Source organism: Anabas testudineus, chromosome 8, assembly GCF_900324465.2.
Source record: "Anabas testudineus chromosome 8, fAnaTes1.2, whole genome shotgun sequence".
In the NCBI taxonomy this organism is placed as follows: domain Eukaryota; kingdom Metazoa; phylum Chordata; class Actinopteri; order Anabantiformes; family Anabantidae; genus Anabas; species Anabas testudineus.
The window spans coordinates 4,933,850-4,958,177 of NC_046617.1; the positions used below are offsets into that span (position 1 = coordinate 4,933,850).

The 24,328-nt window shown below is 40.8% G+C and overlaps 4 protein-coding genes and 1 pseudogene across 4 annotated transcripts; 3 read left to right on the forward strand and 2 right to left on the reverse strand.

Moving 5' to 3' along the window:
* Positions 1-1,239: 1,239 nt before the first annotated feature.
* Positions 1,240-3,935, reverse strand: LOC113155369 (heat shock 70 kDa protein 1-like). Its single transcript, XM_026350062.1, has 2 exons — positions 3,805-3,935; positions 1,240-3,492 (listed from the first exon to the last, which is right to left on the reverse strand). Exon 2 carries the CDS (start codon positions 3,455-3,457, stop codon positions 1,538-1,540), a length of 1,920 nt encoding a protein of 639 aa, XP_026205847.1. The 5' UTR covers positions 3,458-3,492; positions 3,805-3,935; the 3' UTR covers positions 1,240-1,537.
* Positions 3,936-6,379: 2,444 nt separating this feature from the next.
* On the reverse strand, positions 6,380-8,379 carry LOC113155393 (annotated as a pseudogene).
* A 94-nt stretch (positions 8,380-8,473) lies between these two features.
* Positions 8,474-9,279, forward strand: LOC113155404 (heat shock 70 kDa protein 1-like). Its single transcript, XM_026350105.1, has one exon. It carries the CDS (start codon positions 8,514-8,516, stop codon positions 9,198-9,200), a length of 687 nt encoding a protein of 228 aa, XP_026205890.1. The 5' UTR covers positions 8,474-8,513; the 3' UTR covers positions 9,201-9,279.
* A 2,943-nt stretch (positions 9,280-12,222) lies between these two features.
* Positions 12,223-20,622, forward strand: LOC113155376 (heat shock 70 kDa protein 1). The gene is made up of 3 exons (XM_026350074.2): positions 12,223-12,344; positions 12,733-14,732; positions 20,257-20,622. The coding sequence occupies exon 2, from the start codon at positions 12,768-12,770 to the stop codon at positions 14,685-14,687; it is 1,920 nt and encodes a 639-aa protein (XP_026205859.1). The 5' UTR covers positions 12,223-12,344; positions 12,733-12,767; the 3' UTR covers positions 14,688-14,732; positions 20,257-20,622.
* On the forward strand, positions 17,747-20,622 carry LOC113155385 (heat shock 70 kDa protein 1-like). Its single transcript, XM_026350084.2, has 2 exons — positions 17,747-17,868; positions 18,257-20,622. Exon 2 carries the CDS (start codon positions 18,292-18,294, stop codon positions 20,209-20,211), a length of 1,920 nt encoding a protein of 639 aa, XP_026205869.1. The 5' UTR covers positions 17,747-17,868; positions 18,257-18,291; the 3' UTR covers positions 20,212-20,622.
* Positions 20,623-24,328: the final 3,706 nt, after the last annotated feature.

Sequence of the window (24,328 nt, forward strand, 5' to 3'; positions counted from 1 at the left end):
CTGATATGATGAAACATTTCTATCTCGGCCCTCGTGGTTTGTGCTAACAACATTTTAAAGCAACATACTAGAAATAAAAAGAACTGTAACGGGAAGTGACTGCGGTCAAAAACAACAAGAAAAAATAGAACCCGTTGCATGCACAAGGATGCAAACACACTGTAGGCCTATACAGACATTCACCTGGTACTTTATTAAAACTAATGCAATCTAATCCATTCTGCAATAAAGCCTAACTTCATCAAAGTATCAGTGTTCTGCTTTTGTTGAGTCTATTTTAGAGTGTTGCTGATTCATCTTTATGATCATGGTTTGATGGTATTGTGTTAATATTTACAGGTGTCTACTTGGTCCACCCCACTTTTATAGGAGGCTAAACTAAATCATACTGGTCAAATTAGAATGCTTCTAAATCTTTATGCAGTCAGTTTCTGTCTGTGATGCTTTTAAATATTTCTGTAGTTTGATTTTTTCATATTATGGTCATTTTGTGCCTCACTGATATGGTGGTGTGAGTTTTGTAATTTGTAAACAAAAAATATTAGAAGTCATTTTAGACATATGCTCTGTCACAATTTTTGACATTGGACTGTATAAATGAAATTGACTGCAATAATTTTTTTCTGCATGGTCAAATAAAAGGCAAATCCAAATGCTTTGAACTGGGATTTTACAGAAAAGCGAACAGGTTATTATATACACAGAAAGGCATGCAACAGTATCTACATACACACACACGCACAAAACTAATTAATAAATGGAGTATTTTTTTTAGAAAAGCTAACTTAGATAACAATAACATATTCCATATCATGCAGTATGATACTTTCTTATAAACTATATTACCAAAAGTACAAATAAAGATATAATAATTAGTTGATTTATAGGACTAATTGACAAGTCTTTAGTTTTTCATATCGTTCTCAATTCGGTTACTTTATTTCTTCCTTCATATTTTCTCCTTCAGTTCTAAAGAGAAGATTACTTTGTCTCATAAAAATTCTTTTGGTAACATAATCTTCAATGAATTTTACAAGAATAACATTTAAAACAAATGATAAATCAGTTCATTTATTTTATTCTTCTGTGTGTAATTTAAAGATTAAATGAATGTAATTAAATACCTGCTTAACTTCATAACAAAATAATATGAAAGGCGGAAAAAAAATATACCAAAACAAATATAAAACTAAAATAAGTTGTGTACATCTTTATTGCAAATTCCAGCAGCACAGTTGAAATATATTAATAGTTTTGAATTATTATAAAATATTCCCCACTTTCAATGTGCAAAAAAAAAAAACGAAAGATATTTGAACATGACATAAAGTGACAGTTGCATTTTAAACCACAGAAGTGATCATACATTAGTGGTGAAAACAGTGTATTTATACATGGAATATGTGTAAACATTAATTCTTTAAGTCATCATCTTATTTATCACATTTTAAAACCTATAAACATGAGTCATACAGAGAAGTTACAGCTGAATGTCAGTACAGTCCCAGTGATCAAACAGTCCACACCAGGGGCCACTTTAGTCCACCTCCTCAATAGTGGGCCCCTGGGAGCCGGCCCGTGCCTGCTCTCTACAGCTGCCAGTGGGCATTTCTCCCTGATACAACTTGCTGATGATGGGGTTACACACTTTCTCCAGCTCTTTCTGCTGGTGTTGGTACTCCTCTTTATCAGCCAGCTGGTTGTTCTCCAGCCAGGTGATGGTCTCATCACACTTCTCAATCAGCTTCTTCTTGTCCTCCTCACTAATTTTGCCCTTCAGCTTCTCATCCTGGACGCTGCTCTTGATGTTGAAGGCGTAGGACTCCAGGGAGTTCTTGGCAGCGATTTTGTCCCTCTGCTGCTCGTCCTCAGCTTTGTATTTTTCAGCATCCTGCACCATCTTCTCGATGTCTTCTTTGCTCAGTCGGCCCTTATCGTTGGTGATGGTGATCTTGTTCTCTTTGCCGGTGCTCTTGTCCACCGCAGACACGTTCAGAATGCCGTTGGCGTCGATGTCGAAGGTGACCTCGATCTGTGGGACTCCTCGCGGTGCAGGTGGGATTCCTGTCAGCTCAAACTTGCCCAGCAGGTTGTTGTCCTTGGTCATGGCTCTCTCCCCTTCGTAGACCTGGATGAGGACCCCGGGCTGGTTGTCAGAGTAGGTGCTGAACACCTGGGTTTGTTTGGTGGGGATGGTGGTGTTGCGCTTGATCAGGGACGTCATGACTCCTCCGGCTGTCTCGATACCCAGTGACAGAGGCGCCACGTCCAGGAGCAGCAGGTCCTGAACGTTCCCCGAGGTATCCCCTGTGAGAATGGCGGCCTGGACAGCAGCACCATAAGCCACCGCCTCATCTGGGTTGATGCTCTTGTTCAGCTCTCTGCCGTTGAAGAAATCCTGCAGGAGTTTCTGGATTTTGGGGATTCTGGTGGAGCCTCCCACCAGGACGATATCTTGGATCTGTCCCTTGTCCATTTTGGCGTCTCGCAGGGCTTTCTCCACTGGCTCTAAAGTTCCCCTGAACAGGTCGGAGCACAGCTCCTCAAAGCGAGCTCTGGTGATGGAGGTGTAGAAGTCGATGCCCTCGTACAGAGAGTCGATCTCAATGCTGGCCTGGGAACTGGAGGACAGGGTCCTCTTGGCCCTCTCACAAGCTGTGCGCAGCCTCCTCAAGGCTCTCTTGTTCTGGCTGATGTCCTTCTTGTGTTTCCTCTTGAACTCCTCCACAAAGTGGTTGACCATGCGGTTGTCAAAGTCTTCTCCACCCAGGTGAGTGTCTCCAGCTGTGGCTTTGACCTCAAAGATACCGTCTTCAATGGTCAGGATGGACACGTCGAAGGTGCCTCCACCCAGGTCAAAGATCAGGACGTTACGCTCTCCTGACTTGCCTTTGTCCAGACCGTACGCGATGGCGGCTGCCGTGGGCTCGTTGATGATCCTCAGGACGTTGAGTCCTGCGATGACTCCTGCGTCTTTGGTGGCTTGTCGCTGGGAGTCGTTGAAGTACGCTGGGACTGTGATGACGGCGCTAGACACCTTGTGGCCCAGGTACGCCTCGGCGATCTCTTTCATCTTCACCAGGACCATGGAGGAAATCTCCTCAGGGTTGAAGGCTTTGTTCTCCCCTTTGTACTCCACCTGAATTTTAGGCCTCCCTTCATCTGACACCACCTTGAAGGGCCAGTGCTTCATGTCAGCCTGCACCACTGCATCATTGAACTTTCTTCCAATCAGTCTCTTGGCATCAAACACGGTGTTGGTGGGGTTCAAAGCCACCTGGTTCTTGGCTGAGTCCCCAATGAGCCTCTCGGTGTCAGTGAACGCCACATAGCTGGGGGTGGTCCTGTTACCCTGGTCGTTGGCGATGATTTCTACTTTCCCGTGCTGGAAAACCCCCACACAGGAGTAGGTGGTGCCCAGGTCGATGCCGATGGCTACACCTTTAGCTGCAGACATTTTCACTGGAGATGGTCGCCTGTCAAACAGTGAACCTATATTGTAGAAACAAACAAACTAAACATTAGCATGTGAATACACCAGTACTCAGTGTTTCACAGAATGCTGTAAATCTATATAATGTCACAGGTAAAAGTCCTGCTCTCAAAAAATCATTAAATCAACAACCACGTTTTATCAATGAAATTTAGATACAATACACAAATTCTATTTCTAAAAACATAATCTAAACAGTTTTCTCTGCTTTTATTACTTCAGTTAATTATGCAGCTTCCACACATTTGTCAAATATGAACGTATCAAACTTTCAATCTAAACTAACTTTCAGAGTTAAAGGTTGAACTTACAGTTTAGTGTCCAGTGCTCTGAGTGATGAAGAGGATGAATCTGCTGCTTCCTCTCTGGATCTTCTTGTTCTCCGCTCTGATCTGTTTCTGTCTCTGTCTCTGCTCCGAGCTGCAGCTTTATATCTCTGAAGTTCACTTTCTGGCTGCTTCTAGACGCTTCACACCGTCAAGTCAGAGTCTGTGGCAGCAGTCGTTTTCTGTGCGTATTTTCAAAATAAAACACAGCCGGCTCCATGGAGGCTGTAAAAAGCGATAACAAACAGGCATGTGCCTTATTGTGAAAGAAGCATTTAAAAGGAAAACTGTCAACTTGACGCATCTTTCTCAGAAATCTCTCGAATCAGCCTGAAGGATCGTTATTATTAACAAAGCTTAATTTTACAGCTTTGGGTAGAAGTTACATTGCAGATTCAGATTATTGCTAAAAAATATTAAACTCATTAATAACTGCTATGATGGACGTGGTTGCACTGACAACAGATTAAATTAACACCTTGTTAACCTATGCAAATTGGTATATATATATATATATATATATATATAGGTATAGATTTTTTTCTTTAATTGAAGTTAAAGATTGTGATCTGATTATGTTCATGCAATCTGTTTTTTTATGCTGTTAACCTCACTGTAGATAACACAGTTTAAATGCTGCTGCTGTATCTATATACCAGTTTTCTGTCTAGTCGGTGATTTTGTGAGAGTAGTTCAAGTCAGCCATGTAAATACAAAAAATGTAGGTAGTATGAAAACAACTGGATAACTTAATCTTTCATAATAAAGAGGAATCTGGCTATTTTATTTGTTTCATCCATTATTCAGTTTTATTCAGTTTCATGAAAGTTGATTCTTTTTTTTGTCACATCTCTCATTTGTGATGTAATTGTTCATCATATCATCATCATTCTAACTATATATGCAGAGGATTGTCTAGCAGATACATCCAAGATAAAAAACTGTGTTCAACTCTTTTTGTCCAAAAGATCTTTAAAAACAGGGAAGTAGAAATATGTGAAACATAGGGTGAAACTGAGCGATCTGTTTGTAGCTCTGTGATCTGCTCCCTACTCACCAGTTACCTTCGTTTTCAGCTGATATGATGAAACATTTCTATCTCGGCCCTCGTGGTTTGTGCTAACAACATTTTAAAGCAACATACTAGAAATAAAAAGAACTGTAACGGGAAGTGACTGCGGTCAAAAACAACAAGAAAAAATAGAACCCGTTGCATGCACAAGGATGCAAACACACTGTAGGCCTATACAGACATTCACCTGGTACTTTATTAAAACTAATGCAATCTAATCCATTCTGCAATAAAGCCTAACTTCATCAAAGTATCAGTGTTCTGCTTTTGTTGAGTCTATTTTAGAGTGTTGCTGATTCATCTTTATGATCATGGTTTGATGGTATTGTGTTAATATTTACAGGTGTCTACTTGGTCCACCCCACTTTTATAGGAGGCTAAACTAAATCATACTGGTCAAATTAGAATGCTTCTAAATCTTTATGCAGTCAGTTTCTGTCTGTGATGCTTTTAAATATTTCTGTAGTTTGATTTTTTCATATTATGGTCATTTTGTGCCTCACTGATATGGTGGTGTGAGTTTTGTAATTTGTAAACAAAAAATATTAGAAGTCATTTTAGACATATGCTCTGTCACAATTTTTGACATTGGACTGTATAAATGAAATTGACTGCAATAATTTTTTTCTGCATGGTCAAATAAAAGGCAAATCCAAATGCTTTGAACTGGGATTTTACAGAAAAGCGAACAGGTTATTATATACACAGAAAGGCATGCAACAGTATCTACATACACACACACGCACAAAACTAATTAATAAATGGAGTATTTTTTTTAGAAAAGCTAACTTAGATAACAATAACATATTCCATATCATGCAGTATGATACTTTCTTATAAACTATATTACCAAAAGTACAAATAAAGATATAATAATTAGTTGATTTATAGGACTAATTGACAAGTCTTTAGTTTTTCAAATCGTTCTCAATTCGGTTACTTTATTTCTTCCTTCATATTTTCTCCTTCAGTTCTAAAGAGAAGATTACTTTGTCTCATAAAAATTCTTTTGGTAACATAATCTTCAATGAATTTTACAAGAATAACATTTAAAACAAATGATAAATCAGTTCATTTATTTTATTCTTCTGTGTGTAATTTTAAGATTAAATAAATGTAATTAAATACCTGCTTAACTTCATAACAAAATAATATGAAAGGCGGAAAAAAATATACCAAAACAAATATAAAACTAAAATAAGTTGTGTACATCTTTATTGCAAATTCCAGCAGCACAGTTGAAATATATTAATAGTTTTGAATTATTATAAAATATTCCCCACTTTCAATGTGCAAAAAAAAAAAACGAAAGATATTTGAACATGACATAAAGTGACAGTTGCATTTTAAACCACAGAAGTGATCATACATTAGTGATGAAAACAGTGTATTTATACATGGAATATGTGTAAACATTAATTCTTTAAGTCATCATCTTATTTATCACATTTTAAAACCTATAAACATGAGTCATACAGAGAAGTTACAGCTGAATGTCAGTACAGTACCAGTGATCAAACAGTCCACACCAGGGGCCACTTTAGTCCACCTCCTCAATAGTGGGCCCCTGGGAGCCGGCCCGTGCCTGCTCTCTACAGCTGCCAGTGGGCATTTCTCCCTGATACAACTTGCTGATGATGGGGTTACACACTTTCTCCAGCTCTTTCTGCTGGTGTTGGTACTCCTCTTTATCAGCCAGCTGGTTGTTCTCCAGCCAGGTGATGGTCTCATCACACTTCTCAATCAGCTTCTTCTTGTCCTCCTCACTAATTTTGCCCTTCAGCTTCTCATCCTGGACGCTGCTCTTGATGTTGAAGGCGTAGGACTCCAGGGAGTTCTTGGCAGCGATTTTGTCCCTCTGCTGCTCGTCCTCAGCTTTGTATTTTTCAGCATCCTGCACCATCTTCTCGATGTCTTCTTTGCTCAGTCGGCCCTTATCGTTGGTGATGGTGATCTTGTTCTCTTTGCCGGTGCTCTTGTCCACCGCAGAAACGTTCAGAATGCCGTTGGCGTCGATGTCGAAGGTGACCTCGATCTGCGGGACTCCTCGCGGTGCAGGTGGGATTCCTGTCAGCTCAAACTTGCCCAGCAGGTTGTTGTCCTTGGTCATGGCTCTTTCCCCTTCGTAGACCTGGATGAGGACCCCGGGCTGGTTGTCAGAGTAGGTGCTGAACACCTGGGTTTGTTTGGTGGGGATGGTGGTGTTGCGCTTGATCAGGGACGTCATGACTCCTCCGGCTGTCTCGATACCCAGGGACAGAGGTGCCACGTCCAGGAGCAGCAGGTCCTGAACGTTCCCCGAGGTATCCCTGTGAGAATGGCGGCCTGGACAGCAGCACCATAAGCCACCGCCTCATCTGGGTTGATGCTCTTGTTCAGCTCTCTGCCGTTGAAGAAATCCTGCAGGAGTTTCTGGATTTTGGGGATTCTGGTGGAGCCTCCCACCAGGACGATATCTTGGATCTGTCCCTTGTCCATTTTGGCGTCTCGCAGGGCTTTCTCCACTGGCTCTAATGTTCCCCTGAACAGGTCGGAGCACAGCTCCTCAAAGCGAGCTCTGGTGATGGAGGTGTAAAAGTCGATGCCCTCGTACAGAGAGTCGATCTCAATGCTGGCCTGGGAGCTGGAGGACAGGGTCCTCTTGGCCCTCTCACAAGCTGTGCGCAGCCTCCTCAAGGCTCTCTTGTTCTGGCTGATGTCCTTCTTGTGTTTCCTCTTGAACTCCTCCACAAAGTGGTTGACCATGCGGTTGTCAAAGTCTTCTCCACCCAGGTGAGTGTCTCCAGCTGTGGCTTTGACCTCAAAGATACCGTCTTCAATGGTCAGGATGGACACGTCGAAGGTGCCTCCACCCAGGTCAAAGATCAGGACGTTACGCTCTCCTGACTTGCCTTTGTCCAGACCGTACGCGATGGCCGCTGCTGTGGGCTCGTTGATGATCCTCAGGACGTTGAGTCCTGCGATGACTCCTGCGTCTTTGGTGGCCTGTCGCTGGGAATCGTTGAAGTACGCTGGGACTGTGATGACGGCGCTAGACACCTTGTGGCCCAGGTACGCCTCGGCGATCTCTTTCATCTTCACCAGGACCATGGAGGAAATCTCCTCAGGGTTGAAGGCTTTGTTCTCCCCTTTGTACTCCACCTGAATTTTAGGCCTCCCTTCATCTGACACCACCTTGAAGGGCCAGTGCTTCATGTCAGCCTGCACCACTGCATCATCGAACTTTCTTCCAATCAGTCTCTTGGCATCAAACACGGTGTTGGTGGGGTTCAAAGCCACCTGGTTCTTGGCTGAGTCCCCAATGAGCCTCTCGGTGTCAGTGAACGCCACATAGCTGGGGGTGGTCCTGTTACCCTGGTCATTGGCGATGATCTCTACTTTCCCGTGCTGGAAAACCCCCACACAGGAGTAGGTGGTGCCCAGGTCGATGCCGATGGCTACACCTTTAGCTGCAGACATTTTCACTGGAGATGGTCGCCTGTCAAACAGTGAACCTATATTGTAGAAACAAACAAACTAAACATTAGCATGTGAATACACCAGTACTCAGTGTTTCACAGAATGCTGTAAATCTATATAATGTCCACCTCTGTCCCTGGGTATCGAGACAGCCGGAGGGGTCATGACGCCCCTGATCAAGCGCAACACCACCATCCCCACCAAACAAACCCAGGTGTTCAGCACCTACTCTGACAACCAGCCCGGGGTCCTCATCCAGGTCTACGAAGGGGAGAGAGCCATGACCAAGGACAACAACCTGCTGGGAAAGTTTGAGCTGACAGGAATCCCACCTGCACCACGAGGAGTCCCGCAGATCGAGGTCACCTTCGACATCGACGCCAACGGCATTCTGAACGTGTCTGCGGTGGACAAGAGCACCGGCAAAGAGAACAAGATCACCATCACCAACGATAAGGGGCGACTGAGCAAAGAAGACATCGAGAAGATGGTGCAGGATGCTGAAAAATACAAAGCTGAGGACGAGCAGCAGAGGGACAAAATCGCTGCCAAGAACTCCCTGGAGTCCTACGCCTTCAACATCAAGAGCAGCGTCCAGGATGAGAAGCTGAAGGACAAAATTAGTGAGGAGGACAAGAAGAAGCTGATTGAGAAGTGTGATGAGACCATCACCTGGCTGGAGAACAACCAGCTGGCTGATAAAGAGGAGTACCAACACCAGCAGAAAGAGCTGGAGAAAGTGTGTAACCCCATCATCAGCAAGTTGTATCAGGGAGAAATGCCCACTGGCAGCTGTAGAGAGCAGGCACGGGCCGGCTCCCAGGGGCCCACTATTGAGGAGGTGGACTAAAGTGGCCCCTGGTGTGGACTGTTTGATCACTGGGACTGTACTGACATGTTTGCACACACTCTTCTGTTTAAGCCTTATATTTGAGACAACTTGATAATTGACAATGTCTTCATGTATTTTTATATTGTTGCATTGCTGGACTTTGCAATAAAGATGATAAGTAAATAAGTCTTTGGTTTCATCTCAAATGTTTTCATTAATATGCATTTTGAATAATTTTTGCATATCTTACAATTTTTCTCATTCAGTCGTTACCCATTGAACAACAAAATACTGCACTCAAGTTGACATGTTCAGATACTCTAGACTACTCTAGATCCATCTGGACTACACAAATTTGAACATTCGTCACTGCACAGGGTTTGTACTGTTTTCTTTCTGCAATGAACAAACAAATTATACCCAATATTTACTGTAGTGCACTGCATCAAATAATTGGAGTAAGATATAAGTAGAGGACTTTTGTATGACATGTGCGTGAACTGTTTTGAATGGAAATGTTAAAAATGTGTGAAACCAATGAGAACACATTACCACATTCGCACGAGAAGACTTCTGGAATGAGAAGGTGATGATGAAGATCAAGTGAAACCCAGGTTCAGTAAATGTGTGTTAGCAATTACAAAAAAGGGTAAATGATATGAGCTTATTTAAACCCACTGATAATTCAAACACTTGCTTGTACACTGTAAAATTAAAGAACAAATGGTTCATTGATTATTAACCACAAAACTAGCAGTGCCATTTGCAGAGTGGCCCCTGGTGTGGACTGTTCTATCACTGCGATGGTAAACTGTAATTACCCTCCTTATGTTGATACGTTTGGTCTCCTGTTACAAACATGTACTGTAATTTGTAGAGATGGCAACCGTTAGTCATCCTATGTAAATATTTTTTAATTTCTGCATTGTGTTGATTTCTGTGGTTTAAATTACAGCTGTGACTTTATGTCTCATATTCACATGTTTTTCTCACTGTTTGTTGTATAGTTTGTTAATGTAGTTTTCATCTATTTCATCTCTGCCTTGAAGTTCTAACACAAATACTTTGTTCAATTCATATCAGATGTGAGCACTCAAAACAAAAGTAATGGAAGTTGCTCTGGCTAAATTGTTTAAGTGTAGAAAATATGTCAGTTCAATATAAAAAATAATATATAAGCTGCTGATGACCTCTCTACAGTATGACAGAAGGAACTACTGGAATTTACAACAAAGCACATCTTCATGCCACTACAGCTGCTTTGCAGAGCTTGATGATTGAATTAAGTGAAGTTTTTCAGCATCACAGTCTTCATGGGAAGAACCACAGTGGCAAAATATTCCAGATAAAAATGCTAAGATTCAGAAAAACAACTATATGCTTCAATATCAAAATGAAAACTTATGTTGAAAACTTATCAATCTTTACTTTTGTCTCATAGATGCTTGTCCAAAATGTGTGTTACTGGGTAAAATATGTAAATGACCTTAGTGATTTTAGTTTAGACTGATGAAATTCCCAAAATGTAAGAAAAAAAAGGAAAAACAATAAGAAATAAAATAAACATAACATAAAAATAAAGGGAAGAAAAGCAAAAAGAAGATAATGCTCTTATCTTCTCTTAAAACAATGAAGTCTTCAGTCTTTACAGTTTCCACATAAAGTGAGCAACATTTAGTGGAAAGTCTCAAAGCAAAGTAATGTCCTGCAATTCAGAAATTCAAAAGGGAAACAGTAGTGGAGAGACTGATTGATTAGCTAACACTCAACATGTTCATAGTAGAAAACTCCATGTTCATGCTACAATCAGTCATTTATAGTTCGAGTGGACTCTGATGTCCTCTATAACAACACCTGCAGCGACAGACGGCCCAGTCTAAGGTGCCAAGTTAAATATATTTACAGTGAAGAGCAGCCCTGTGTTGTCTTTCTGGTTATGTTTCTTTTGCAGGTTGTGTAGTTTGCATATTCTGTGAAGCACATTGTTTTGAAGTATTGAATGAGATGCACAATAGAAATAGGATGTTAAACAAGTTAAACAAGTGCCCTCACATCAACTGAGGAAAGCCACTTTAACTGTAAATGACAATACAAATAATACAAAATGTTTCAACATCATTTCTGCCTCTTGGGTGATTTTTAACAAATACTTGTAAATTTACACAGATTTTTGTGTCATGTGTAGTGGTTTTTGTTGTTGTTTGTTTGTTTGTTTTCCACCCTGTCCATTGACATAAATCCAAACCCATGCCTTAACAAAAAACAAAAATAATTTCAGATTATATTACAATAATATTTCTGTAGCACAGGTCATACAGAAATATGTGATGCAATGAACTTCACAATAAACATAAAACATATTCAAGGAAAGACAAAGAGAAGAGACTCTTCTGAGAGAAAATCATTCAAATATATTTTAAAACATTGTAAATGTTTCATGGCACTGAGTAATGAAATTGTATGTATGATAAATACAATAAAGTATTTTCTTAAATCAAATTCTAATTCCCTTTTAATAGGCCAAAAACAGGATGATATATAATCACCTTTACAAACCAGGTCAGACTATTGTAGTAAAAAAACATCATTTCTAAATGTCTATTTATGTTATATTTCATTTTTCTGTGAGGTGAACTTTGTAGCTTGTGAATAAACACAGTGAATGACACTGATCTATGAATCACTCACACAAACAAAGAGTAGATCATTTCTTCTGGGTTTTTCTCAAGTGCTCTAGAAACTTCGGACTCGCTCCAGAAGTTTCCTCTGATTCATCCGGTTACGAAAGCTGCGCTCTCTGCTGCCACTGGCTGGTGTTTAGTGGAACAGCTGAGTAGGTAGAAACTGACACAAACATACCGGAACAGATATGTTGTCCCTTCAAAATAACATAAATGAGCGCTCAAGGTAATTGACTTGTACTTAATATTTATTAAGAGGCATTTTATTTTTAAAAAACGAGCCGGAAGTGCTGTCTTACAATGAGGCTACCTTGACGGTGTGAAGCGTCTAGAAGCAGCCAGAAAGTGAACTTCAGAGATATAAAGCTGCAGCTCGGAGCAGAGACAGAGACAGAAACAGATCAGAGCGGAGAACAAGAAGATCCAGAGAGGAAGCAGCAGATTCATCCTCTTCATCACTCAGAGAACTGGACACCAAACTGTAAGTTCAATCCTTATGATTTGATTGTCTTATTTTGGTGTGTTTGTTAGTTTATACATTGAAAAATATTGGGTTTATTTGTAATTAAATGTGCTCAACAGAGTAATTTGCTCTGCCTTTATGTGAGAAGAAAAAGTTAATTTTCATTCTAATTTTGATGTTTTTATTAACTGTATGAAGATGGTGTTTATTGTGTAGTAATTAAAGGGGAAAATACCTAGAAACATTTAAACATTTTTCAGAAGCACATCTCACATTTCTGGTGTCTTGATTGTAAATTTACTTAAACCAAACAATATATTTTGTGATTTTTAAATGTGAATATCAGACTACTGAGTACTGGTGTATTCACATGCTAATGTTTAGTTTGATTGTTTCTACAATATAGGTTCACTGTTTGACAGGCGACCATCTCCAGTGAAAATGTCTGCAGCTAAAGGTGTAGCCATCGGCATCGACCTGGGCACCACCTACTCCTGTGTGGGGGTTTTCCAGCACGGGAAAGTAGAAATCATCGCCAACGACCAGGGTAACAGGACCACCCCCAGTTATGTGGCGTTCACTGACACAGAGAGGCTCATTGGGGACTCAGCTAAGAACCAGGTGGCTTTGAACCCCACCAACACCGTGTTTGATGCCAAGAGACTGATTGGAAGAAAGTTCGATGATGCAGTGGTGCAGGCTGACATGAAGCACTGGCCCTTCAAGGTGGTGTCAGATGAAGGGAGGCCTAAAATTCAGGTGGAGTACAAAGGGGAGAACAAAGCCTTCAACCCTGAGGAGATTTCCTCCATGGTCCTGGTGAAGATGAAAGAGATCGCCGAGGCGTACCTGGGCCACAAGGTGTCCAGCGCCGTCATCACAGTCCCAGCGTACTTCAACGATTCCCAGCGACAGGCCACCAAAGACGCAGGAGTCATCGCAGGACTCAACGTCCTGAGGATCATCAACGAGCCCACGGCAGCTGCCATCGCGTACGGTCTGGACAAAGGCAAGTCAGGAGAGCGTAACGTCCTGATCTTTGACCTGGGTGGAGGCACCTTCGACGTGTCCATCCTGACCATTGAAGACGGTATCTTTGAGGTCAAAGCCACAGCTGGAGACACTCACCTGGGTGGAGAAGACTTTGACAACCGCATGGTCAACCACTTTGTGGAGGAGTTCAAGAGGAAACACAAGAAGGACATCAGCCAGAACAAGAGAGCCTTGAGGAGGCTGCGCACAGCTTGTGAGAGGGCCAAGAGGACCCTGTCCTCCAGCTCCCAGGCCAGCATTGAGATCGACTCTCTGTACGAGGGCATCGACTTCTACACCTCCATCACCAGAGCTCGCTTTGAGGAGCTGTGCTCCGACCTATTCAGGGGAACATTAGAGCCAGTGGAGAAAGCCCTGCGAGACGCCAAAATGGACAAGGGACAGATCCAAGATATCGTCCTGGTGGGAGGCTCCACCAGAATCCCTAAAATCCAGAAACTCCTGCAGGATTTCTTCAACGGCAGAGAGCTGAACAAGAGCATCAACCCAGATGAGGCGGTGGCTTACGGTGCTGCTGTCCAGGCCGCCATTCTCACAGGGGATACCTCGGGGAACGTTCAGGACCTGCTGCTCCTGGACGTGGCGCCTCTGTCCCTGGGTATCGAGACAGCCGGAGGAGTCATGACGCCCCTGATCAAGCGCAACACCACCATCCCCACCAAACAAACCCAGGTGTTCAGCACCTACTCTGACAACCAGCCCGGGGTCCTCATCCAGGTCTACGAAGGGGAAAGAGCCATGACCAAGGACAACAACCTGCTGGGCAAGTTTGAGCTGACAGGAATCCCACCTGCACCGCGAGGAGTCCCACAGATCGAGGTCACCTTCGACATCGACGCCAACGGCATTCTGAACGTGTCTGCGGTGGACAAGAGCACCGGCAAAGAGAACAAGATCACCATCACCAACGATAAGGGGCGACTGAGCAAAGAAGACATCGAGAAGATGGTGCAGGATGCTGAAAAATACAAAGCTGAGGACGAGCAGCAGAGGGACAAAATCGCTGCCAAGAACTCCCTGGAGTCCTACGCCTTCAACATCAAGAGCAGCGTCCAGGATGAGAAGCTGAAGGACAAAATTAGTGAGGAGGACAAGAAGAAGCTGATTGAGAAGTGTGATGAGACCATCACCTGGCTGGAGAACAACCAGCTGGCTGATAAAGAGGAGTACCAACACCAGCAGAAAGAGCTGGAGAAAGTGTGTAACCCCATCATCAGCAAGTTGTATCAGGGAGAAATGCCCACTGGCAGCTGTAGAGAGCAGGCACGGGCCGGCTCCCAGGGGCCCACTATTGAGGAGGTGGACTAAAGTGGCCCCTGGTGTGGACTGTTTGATCACTGGGACTGTACTGACATTTTGTCATGTTTGCACACACTCTTCTGTTTAAGCCTTATATTTGAGACAACTTGATAATTGACAATGTCTTCATGTATTTTTATATTGTTGCATTGCTGGACTTTGCAATAAAGATGATAAGTAAATAAGTCTTTGGTTTCATCTCATATGTTTTCATATTAGCTAAGTTGAAAATGCATTTTGAATAATTTTTGCATATCTTTCAATTTTTCTCATTCAGTCGTTACCCATTGAACAACAAAATACTGCACTCAAGTTGACATGTTCAGATACTCTAGACTACTCTAGATCCATCTGGACTACACAAATTTGAACATTCGTCACTGCACAGGGTTTGTACTGTTTTCTTTCTGCAATGAACAAACAAATTATACCCAATATTTACTGTAGTGCACTGCATCAAATAATTGGAGTAAGATATAAGTAGAGGACTTTTGTATGACATGTGCGTGAACTGTTTTGAATGGAAATGTTAAAAATGTGTGAAACCAATGAGAACACATTATCACATTCGCACGAGAAGACTTCTGGAATGAGAAGGTGATGATGAAGATCAACTGAAACCCAGGTTCAGTAAATGTGTGTTAGCAATTACAAAAAAAGGGTAAATGATATGAGCTTATTTAAACCCACTGACAATTCAAACACTTGCTTGTACACTGTAAAATTAAAGAACAAATGGTTCATTGATTATGAACCACAAAACTAGCAGTGCCATTTGCAGAGTGGCCCCTGGTGTGGACTGTTCTATCACTGCGATGGTAAACTGTAATTACCCTCCTTATGTTGATACGTTTGGTCTCCTGTTACAAACGTGTAGTGTAATTTGTAGAGATGGCAACCGTTAGTCATCCTATGTAAATATTTTTTAATTTCTGCATTGTGTTGATTTCTGTGGTTTAAATTACAGCTGTGACTTTATGTTTCATATTCACATGTTTTTCTCACTGTTTGTTGTATAGTTTGTTAATGTAGTTTTCATCTATTTCATCTCTGCCTTGAAGTTCTAACACAAATACTTTGTTCAATTCATATCAGATGTGAGCACTCAAAACAAAAGTAATGGAAGTTGCTCTGGATAAATTGTTTAAGTGTAGAAAATATGTCAGTTCAATATAAAAAATAATATATAAGCTGCTGATGACCTCTCTACAGTATGACAGAAGGAACTACTGGAATTTACAATAAAGCACATCTTCATGCCACTACAGCTGCTTTGCAGAGCTTGATGATTGAATTAAGTGAAGTTTTTCAGCATCACAGTCTTCATGGGAAGAACCACAGTGGCAAAATATTCCAGATAAAAATGCTAAGATTCAGAAAAACAACTATATGCTTCAATATCAAAATGAAAACTTATCTTGAAAACTTATCAATCTTTACTTTTGTCTCATAGATGCTTGTCCAAAATGTGTGTTACTGGGTAAAATATGTAAATGACCTTAGTGATTTTAGTTTAGACTGATGAAATTCCCAAAATGTAAGAAAAAAAAAAGGAAAATAATAAGAAATAAAATAAACATAACAAATAAAAATAAAGGGAAGAAAAGCAAAAAGAAGATAATGCTCTTATCTTCTTTTAAAACAATGAAGTCTTCAGTCTTTACAGTTTCCACATAAAGTGAGCAACATTTAGTGGAAAGTCTCAAAGCAAAGTAATGTCCTGCAATTCAGAAATTCAAAAGGGAAACAGTAGTGGAGAGACTGATTGATTAGCTAACACTCAACATGTTCATAGTAGAAAACTCCATGTTCGTGCTACAATCAGTCATTTATAGTTCGAGTGGACTCTGATGTCCTCTATAACAACACCTGCAGCGACAGACGGCCCAGTCTAAGGTGCCAAGTTAAATATACAGTATTTACAGTGAGGAGCAGCCCTTTGTTGTCTTTCTGGTTATGTTTCTTTTGCAGGTTGTGTAGTTTGCATATTCTGTGAAGCACATTGTTTTGAAGTATTGAATGAAATATGCACAACAGAAATAGGATGTTAAACAAGTTAAACAAGTGCCCTCACATCAACTGAGGAAAGCCACTTTAACTGTAAATGACAATACAAATAATACAAAATGTTTCAACATCATTTCTGCCTCTTGGGTGATTTTTAACAAATACTTGTAAATTTACACAGATTTTTGTGTCATGTGTAGTGGTTTTTGTTGTTGTTTGTTTGTTTGTTTGTTTTCCACCCTGTCCATTGACATAAATCCAAACCCATGCCTTAACAAAAAACAAAAATAATTTCAGATTATATTACAATAATATTTCTGTAGCACAGGTCATACAGAAATATGTGATGCAATGAACTTCACAATAAACATAAAACATATTCAAGGAAAGACAAAGAAGAAGAGACTCTTTTGAGAGAAAATCATTCAAATATATTTTAAAACATTGTAAATGTTTCATGGCACTGAGTAATGAAATTGTATGTATGATAAATACAATAAAGTATTTTCTTAAATCAAATTCTAATTCCCTTTTAATAGGCCAAAAACAGGATGATATATAATCACCTTTAGAAACCAGGTCAGACTACTATAGTAAACAAACATCATTTCTAAATGTCTATTTCTATTATATTTCATTTTTTCTGTGAGGTGAACTTTGTAGCTTGTGAATAAACACAGTAAATGACACTGATCTATGAATCACTCACACAAACAAAGAGTAGATCATTTCTTCTGGGTTTTTCTCAAGTGCTCTAGAAACTTCGGACTCGCTCCAGAAGTTTCCTCTGATTCATCCGGTTACGAAAGCTGCGCTCTCTGCTGCCACTGGCTGGTGTTTAGTGGAACAGCTGAGTAGGTAGAAACTGACACAAACATACCGGAACAGATATGTTGTCCCTTCAAAATAACATAAATGAGCGCTCAAGGTAATTGATTTGTACTTAATATTTATTAAGAGGCATTTTATTTTTAAAAAACGAGCCGGAAGTGCTGTCTTACAATGAGGCTACCTTGACGGTGTGAAGCGTCTAGAAGCAGCCAGAAAGTGAACTTCAGAGATATAAAGCTGCAGCTCGGAGCAGAGACAGAGACAGAAACAGATCAGAGCGGAGAACAAGAAGATCCAGAGAGGAAGCAGCAGATTCATCCTCTTCATCACTCAGAGCACTGGACACCAAACTGTAAGTTCAACCCTTATAATTTGATTGTCTTATTTTGGTGTGTTTGTTAGTTTATACATTGAAAAATATTGGGTTTATTTGTAATTAAATGTGCTCAACAGAGTAATTTGCTCTGCCTATATGTGAGAAGAAAAAGTAAATTTTCATTCTAATTTTGATGTTTTTATTAACTATATGAAGATGGTGTTTATTGTGTAGTAATTAAAGGGGAAAATACCTAGAAACATTTAAACATTTTTCAGAAGAACATCTCACATTTCTGGTGTCTTGATTGTAAATTTACTTAAACCAAACAATATATTTTGTGATTTTTAAATGTGAATATCAGACTACTGAGTACTGGTGTATTCACATGCTAATGTTTAGTTTGATTGTTTCTACAATATAGGTTCACTGTTTGACAGGCGACCATCTCCAGTGAAAATGTCTGCAGCTAAAGGTGTAGCCATCGGCATTGACCTGGGCACCACCTACTCCTGTGTGGGGGTTTTCCAGCACGGGAAAGTAGAAATCATCGCCAACGACCAGGGTAACAGGACCACCCCCAGCTATGTGGCGTTCACTGACACAGAGAGGCTCATTGGGGACTCAGCTAAGAACCAGGTGGCTTTGAACCCCACCAACACCGTGTTTGATGCCAAGAGACTGATTGGAAGAAAGTTCGATGATGCAGTGGTGCAGGCTGACATGAAGCACTGGCCCTTCAAGGTGGTGTCAGATGAAGGGAGGCCTAAAATTCAGGTGGAGTACAAAGGGGAGAACAAAGCCTTCAACCCTGAGGAGATTTCCTCCATGGTCCTGGTGAAGATGAAAGAGATCGCCGAGGCGTACCTGGGCCACAAGGTGTCCAGCGCCGTCATCACAGTCCCAGCGTACTTCAACGATTCCCAGCGACAGGCCACCAAAGACGCAGGAGTCATCGCAGGACTCAACGTCCTGAGGATCATCAACGAGCCCACGGCAGCTGCCATCGCGTACGGTCTGGACAAAGGCAAGTCAGGAGAGCGTAACGTCCTGATCTTTGACCTGGGTGGAGGCACCTTCGACGTGTCCATCCTGACCATTGAAGACGGTATCTTTGAGGTCAAAGCCACAGCTGGAGACACTCACCTGGGTGGAGAAGACTTTGACAACCGCATGGTCAACCACTTTGTGGAGGAGTTCAAGAGGAAACACAAGAAGGACATCAGCCAGAACAAGAGAGCCTTGAGGAGGCTGCGCACAGCTTGTGAGAGGGCCAAGAGGACCCTGTCCTCCAGCTCCCAGGCCAGCATTGAGATCGACTCTCTGTACGAGGGCATCGACTTCTACACCTCCATCACCAGAGCTCGATTTGAGGAGCTGTGCTCCGACCTGTTCAGGGGAACATTAGAGCCAGTGGAGAAAGCCCTGCGAGACGCCAAAATGGACAAGGGACAGATACAAGATATCGTCCTGGTGGGAGGCTCCACCAGAATCCCCAAAATCCAGAAACTCCTGCAGGATTTCTTCAACGGCCGAGAGCTGAACAAGAGCATCAACCCAGATGAGGCGGTGGCTTACGGTGCTGCTGTCCAGGCCGCCATTCTCACAGGGGATACCTCAGGCAACGTTCAGGACCTGCTGCTCCTGGACGTGGCACCTCTGTCCCTGGGTATCGAGACAGCCGGAGGGGTCATGACACCCCTGATCAAGCGCAACACCACCATCCCCACTAAACAAACCCAGGTGTTCAGCACCTACTCTGACAACCAGCCCGGGGTCCTCATCCAGGTCTACGAAGGGGAAAGAGCCATGACCAAGGACAACAACCTGCTGGGCAAGTTTGAGCTGACAGGAATCCCACCTGCACCGCGAGGAGTCCCGCAGATCGAGGTCACCTTCGACATCGACGCCAACGGCATTCTGAACGTGTCTGCGGTGGACAAGAGCACCGGCAAAGAGAACAAGATCACCATCACCAACGATAAGGGGCGACTGAGCAAAGAAGACATCGAGAAGATGGTGCAGGATGCTGAAAAATACAAAGCTGAGGACGAGCAGCAGAGGGACAAAATCGCTGCCAAGAACTCCCTGGAGTCCTACGCCTTCAACATCAAGAGCAGCGTCCAGGATGAGAAGCTGAAGGGCAAAATTAGTGAGGAGGACAAGAAGAAGCTGATTGAGAAGTGTGATGAGACCATCACCTGGCTGGAGAACAACCAGCTGGCTGATAAAGAGGAGTACCAACACCAGCAGAAAGAGCTGGAGAAAGTTTGTAACCCCATCATCAGCAAGTTGTATCAGGGAGAAATGCCCACTGGCAGCTGTAGAGAGCAGGCACGGGCCGGCTCCCAGGGGCCCACTATTGAGGAGGTGGACTAAAGTGGCCCCTGGTGTGGACTGTTTGATTACTGGTACTGTACTGACATTCAGCTGTAACTGCCCTGTATGACTCATGTTTATGAGTTTTATTTTTATATATGTTCCCTGTAAATACAGTTAATACTTTTAGATCTAGTTTCATCACTGAGACTGTTTGAAATAAACATGAAACTTGATACATTTGACCATTTATATGTGATTGTTACGTCCTAAAGATGCAGTTTATACTTGTTCTGTACTGATACCTTTTTCACTTAGACTGCATTATGACTTGTTACTTTATACATCAGATGCCTGTTTGTTTATTTGTTTGTTTGTTTGATGTACAATGTCTGAAATCTTAAAATATGTTAAAAATATTTTCATCCTCTATATGCTGGAAATTTCAATAAAGTTGAAAGTTTAATCACATTTTGCGTTTTATTTTTCTAGTTTTAATGCTTGCAGTACGATTTTTGTATTAATATTGGGGACTACATCATCCAAATTGTTCAGAAGGAAATTCCCATGCCACATACAGTTTTTAATGTCTTTATTTTAAAGGATTCCAAAAAATATAATTATCCATTTTTAATTTAACTTTAAATTGCATCTAAACCCCAAAAGAAAAATATATACATTCATATACATAATCACCACTAGAATAAAACGGTGCACATTATTTTTTATTGTTACCACCAAATTAAAGGTTTTATGGTACAAATCTGTATTAATTATTATTGACAGTATCTGTGCAATTACAATTACTTAAATTAATCATACTAATAATATATCATTTCTTTAATGTTGGAGGATGAGCTCATTCAAGTATCATCTCTAGTGTTAGAGCACAGCTAAAAGCAGAAATGATGTCATTAAACAGGACTTCAAAATAAAACATATGAATGACAGAGCCACTGCAAGTAAAGACATGGACAAAACAACTACAACTGTAGTACTGATTGCAGAGTTGTTTGTGGAATTTACTAGAACATTAGACAGTATTTAGACAATATTGTATTAACAGTAATAATAATGTGGCCGTGTTTTTACCAAGTGATTAAGATACTACATGTAATTATAGCAGCAGTGTCTCCAGTTCAGAATCAAAAGCTGATAGGAAGTTGTATTTTATGTACATTGTCTCATAACCTCTGAGCCAGGCCTATAACTTTGAGTCCTAACATAGTCTTAGTCTTTGATCTCTGCCTCAGTCTGGATACACTTTATACATGAAGGTGTTAACAACTTTATAATATATCAGTATTGAACCGGACAGGATGTAAATCTCTGAGTAGATAGAATGCATTGTTAAATGAAAACATACAGTTATGATATTTATTTTCAAGCCAATGGCACAGGTGTAAAAGGGAATCATATTAACGCTTTTTGCTTTTAAAAGTGAAGTTAAAAACTAAAAGTTTTTGCTGTGCCACTGAAAAACTCATAGTTCTAGAAGTTTCTGTTGTGGGGCAGAAAACCCACTTCAATAGACCATCAAAAAAAAAGGATGCGCACCCGGCTCTGATTGGTCAGTTCAGTTTGCCTACAAGCGTTAAGGTTCCGGTTTTCTTCAGATCATAACCGGAATTGGCTTTGTTCACCTTCAAAATAAGATAAACACGCGTTCATTCGCAAGTGTTTCTACACGATAGTCAGACGGAAACACCTTTATTTTGAAGGAATTAAAGGACGCTACTCCCAGCCATGGACTTTGACTTGACTGGTGCGTTTGCGTAAAACTTCTAGAAACAACCAGAAACCTGGGATATAGGATATAAAGCAGCTGCTGGAAGCAGGAGAAAAGCTCAGATCCGCACTTCATCGGACCGCAGCAGCAGCACAGTCAGAGAGGAAGGACGAGAGCAGCAGCAATCTGTGAGTACAACAGGAAGCTGATGTGTTTTTGTGTCTTATTATTATTATTCTCACCGCACCAGTTGTGGGAGAGTTGATGCTGTCTGGAAATGTGAGGAGTGTCGTCTTTGTTGAAAACATGTTTTGTTCATTGCAGAAATCATCCGTGACTCAGAGAGAAAAGAGAATAAAAGAAGTTCAGTACTGACGGGACACAGCTTTGATGGCCAGGGGTATTTTCACTCTCAGTTCAATTAAACTGAGCAACATTTGACCCAAGCATCAAAATCTGATTATTACTCTACCGTTCAAATGTTTGGGGACGCTTATATGCAGTATTTCCTTATATATCAATACAATTTTTGGTCCATTAAAACGTTGTTAGACTGATAAGAGTCTAACAATCAGAGTATCATTCATTTTTATTTTGAGTAATAACTATAACAGCTGGTTTTCCCAAATTAAAATTAAAATTAAATAAAGGATTACCATTTAATACAATGTTTTCAGAACAGCTCAGACTGGCTCTAACCAGAACAGACAGAGGGGTGGGAGGCAACTGAACAAGAGGACAAAGACATTAGAGCGTCTAGTTTGACAAACAGACATCGCACAGGTCCTCAACTGGCAGCTTTATTTTTTATTTTTTTATTATTATTGTGTAGAGCGAAGAGGCAGGTCTGAGATGCTGGCAATGTGTTGAGACGTGTAATTACAAAGCCACAACTGGCCAAGAGAAAGAAAACGATGAATAAATGAACAGACACTGGACACATGGGAAAGAAATGTTATGGACAGGAGAATTTCACATTCAGGTGTTTGGATTACAAAGAAAAAACATTAGTGACACACAGATGAAATGAAAAGATGCTGGAGGAGTGTTTGATGCCATCTGTCCAACATCCACTGGGTTATATTGGTAATTGTTATTTTACACATCACAAGGCTGTAAATCCCTGTTTCATTACTATTACTACTATTACATATTAAAGCACTAGAAAAAAACAAAGCACATTGTTATTTCTTATTTCTAACTCATTCAAAGTATTATGGTATAAATCTGTATTCATCATTGTTGCCAGTATTGGTGCAGTTCCAGGTTTGAAGAACACAGTTACTATTCAGATTTAAATCATTATGTTTCTCAGTGATGGTATTTCTTACATACATTTTGTTAAATTTCTTAATCAAACTCTTATCATAAATCTTTTTCATGGCGAAAAAGGAAACAAGGACGTTTATTAAGCAACCTCAAACATTTGAACAGTAGTTACCACTTACTAACTTCATCTTCTTATAATATCAAAGTTAAAGTACACAAGTGTAATCAGTTTTATGTAGTATAAGTACAGGATGATTTTCACCTCCATAAAGTAAAGTACAACAGTGCCCCTCACTGTTTCATTTATTTCTTTACTGGAAGGGATCACTAAAAACAAAATGCTGGTAACCACTGTTTATTTAGCTTATTATGCATTATTTTAATTTATTTAATTTATTGTATTTTAGCATTTACATATTTTATGTCTCCGTTTGAGTGTGACTGTCAGCCCAATGTAGTGTTAGAAAAAGGCCAGTATTTTATTTTGAAACGTTGTGACACTACGTATAGACGTACGTAAATCTGCTTAAATACAGATGTTTAACAACACCTGTAATTCAGATTCATGTAATAACAGTATCAAAGTAATAGTACATGAGTATTACCAGCTTCATGTAGTGATGGTTCATCTTCTCAGACATGACCACTTGTTTCTACCAGCAGTGCTGCTTTTCAACACTGATTGACATCAATGGACAGTTCATATGAATTCACACTGTGGTCGTCATCTCTGTCCTGACTTGTTTCCAGCCACCTGTTGTTACCTGTGGTGCATGGTTTGCAGATATCAAATCTGTCCTGATTTCTGTTGATGTTGAACTTGTCTGTGTCTAATTCTAGTGGTTCTCTTCTATACATGGTTAATTCATATTTAGTGTTTTAACTAAAGCTGAAACAGAGACTGACAGAGAGAGTAAAAAAGAAAATGAATTATAGTAACTTGTAAGTAAGTGACATAGAATATTATCTAATATGATCCTGTTAAATTAAGCAGCAGTCATTATAGAGAAAACACTGATGTCATTGTACTCGAATGATATTCCCACTGACAGTAGGTCCATGAACTCATCCTTCTGCAAAGTGAGAACTCAAAAGCTGCATGTGAACTAAGACAAAGATTAAACAGCGCCACCTAGGGACTGTAAGCAGCATTAAATCAGAGACCATGTTCACACACAT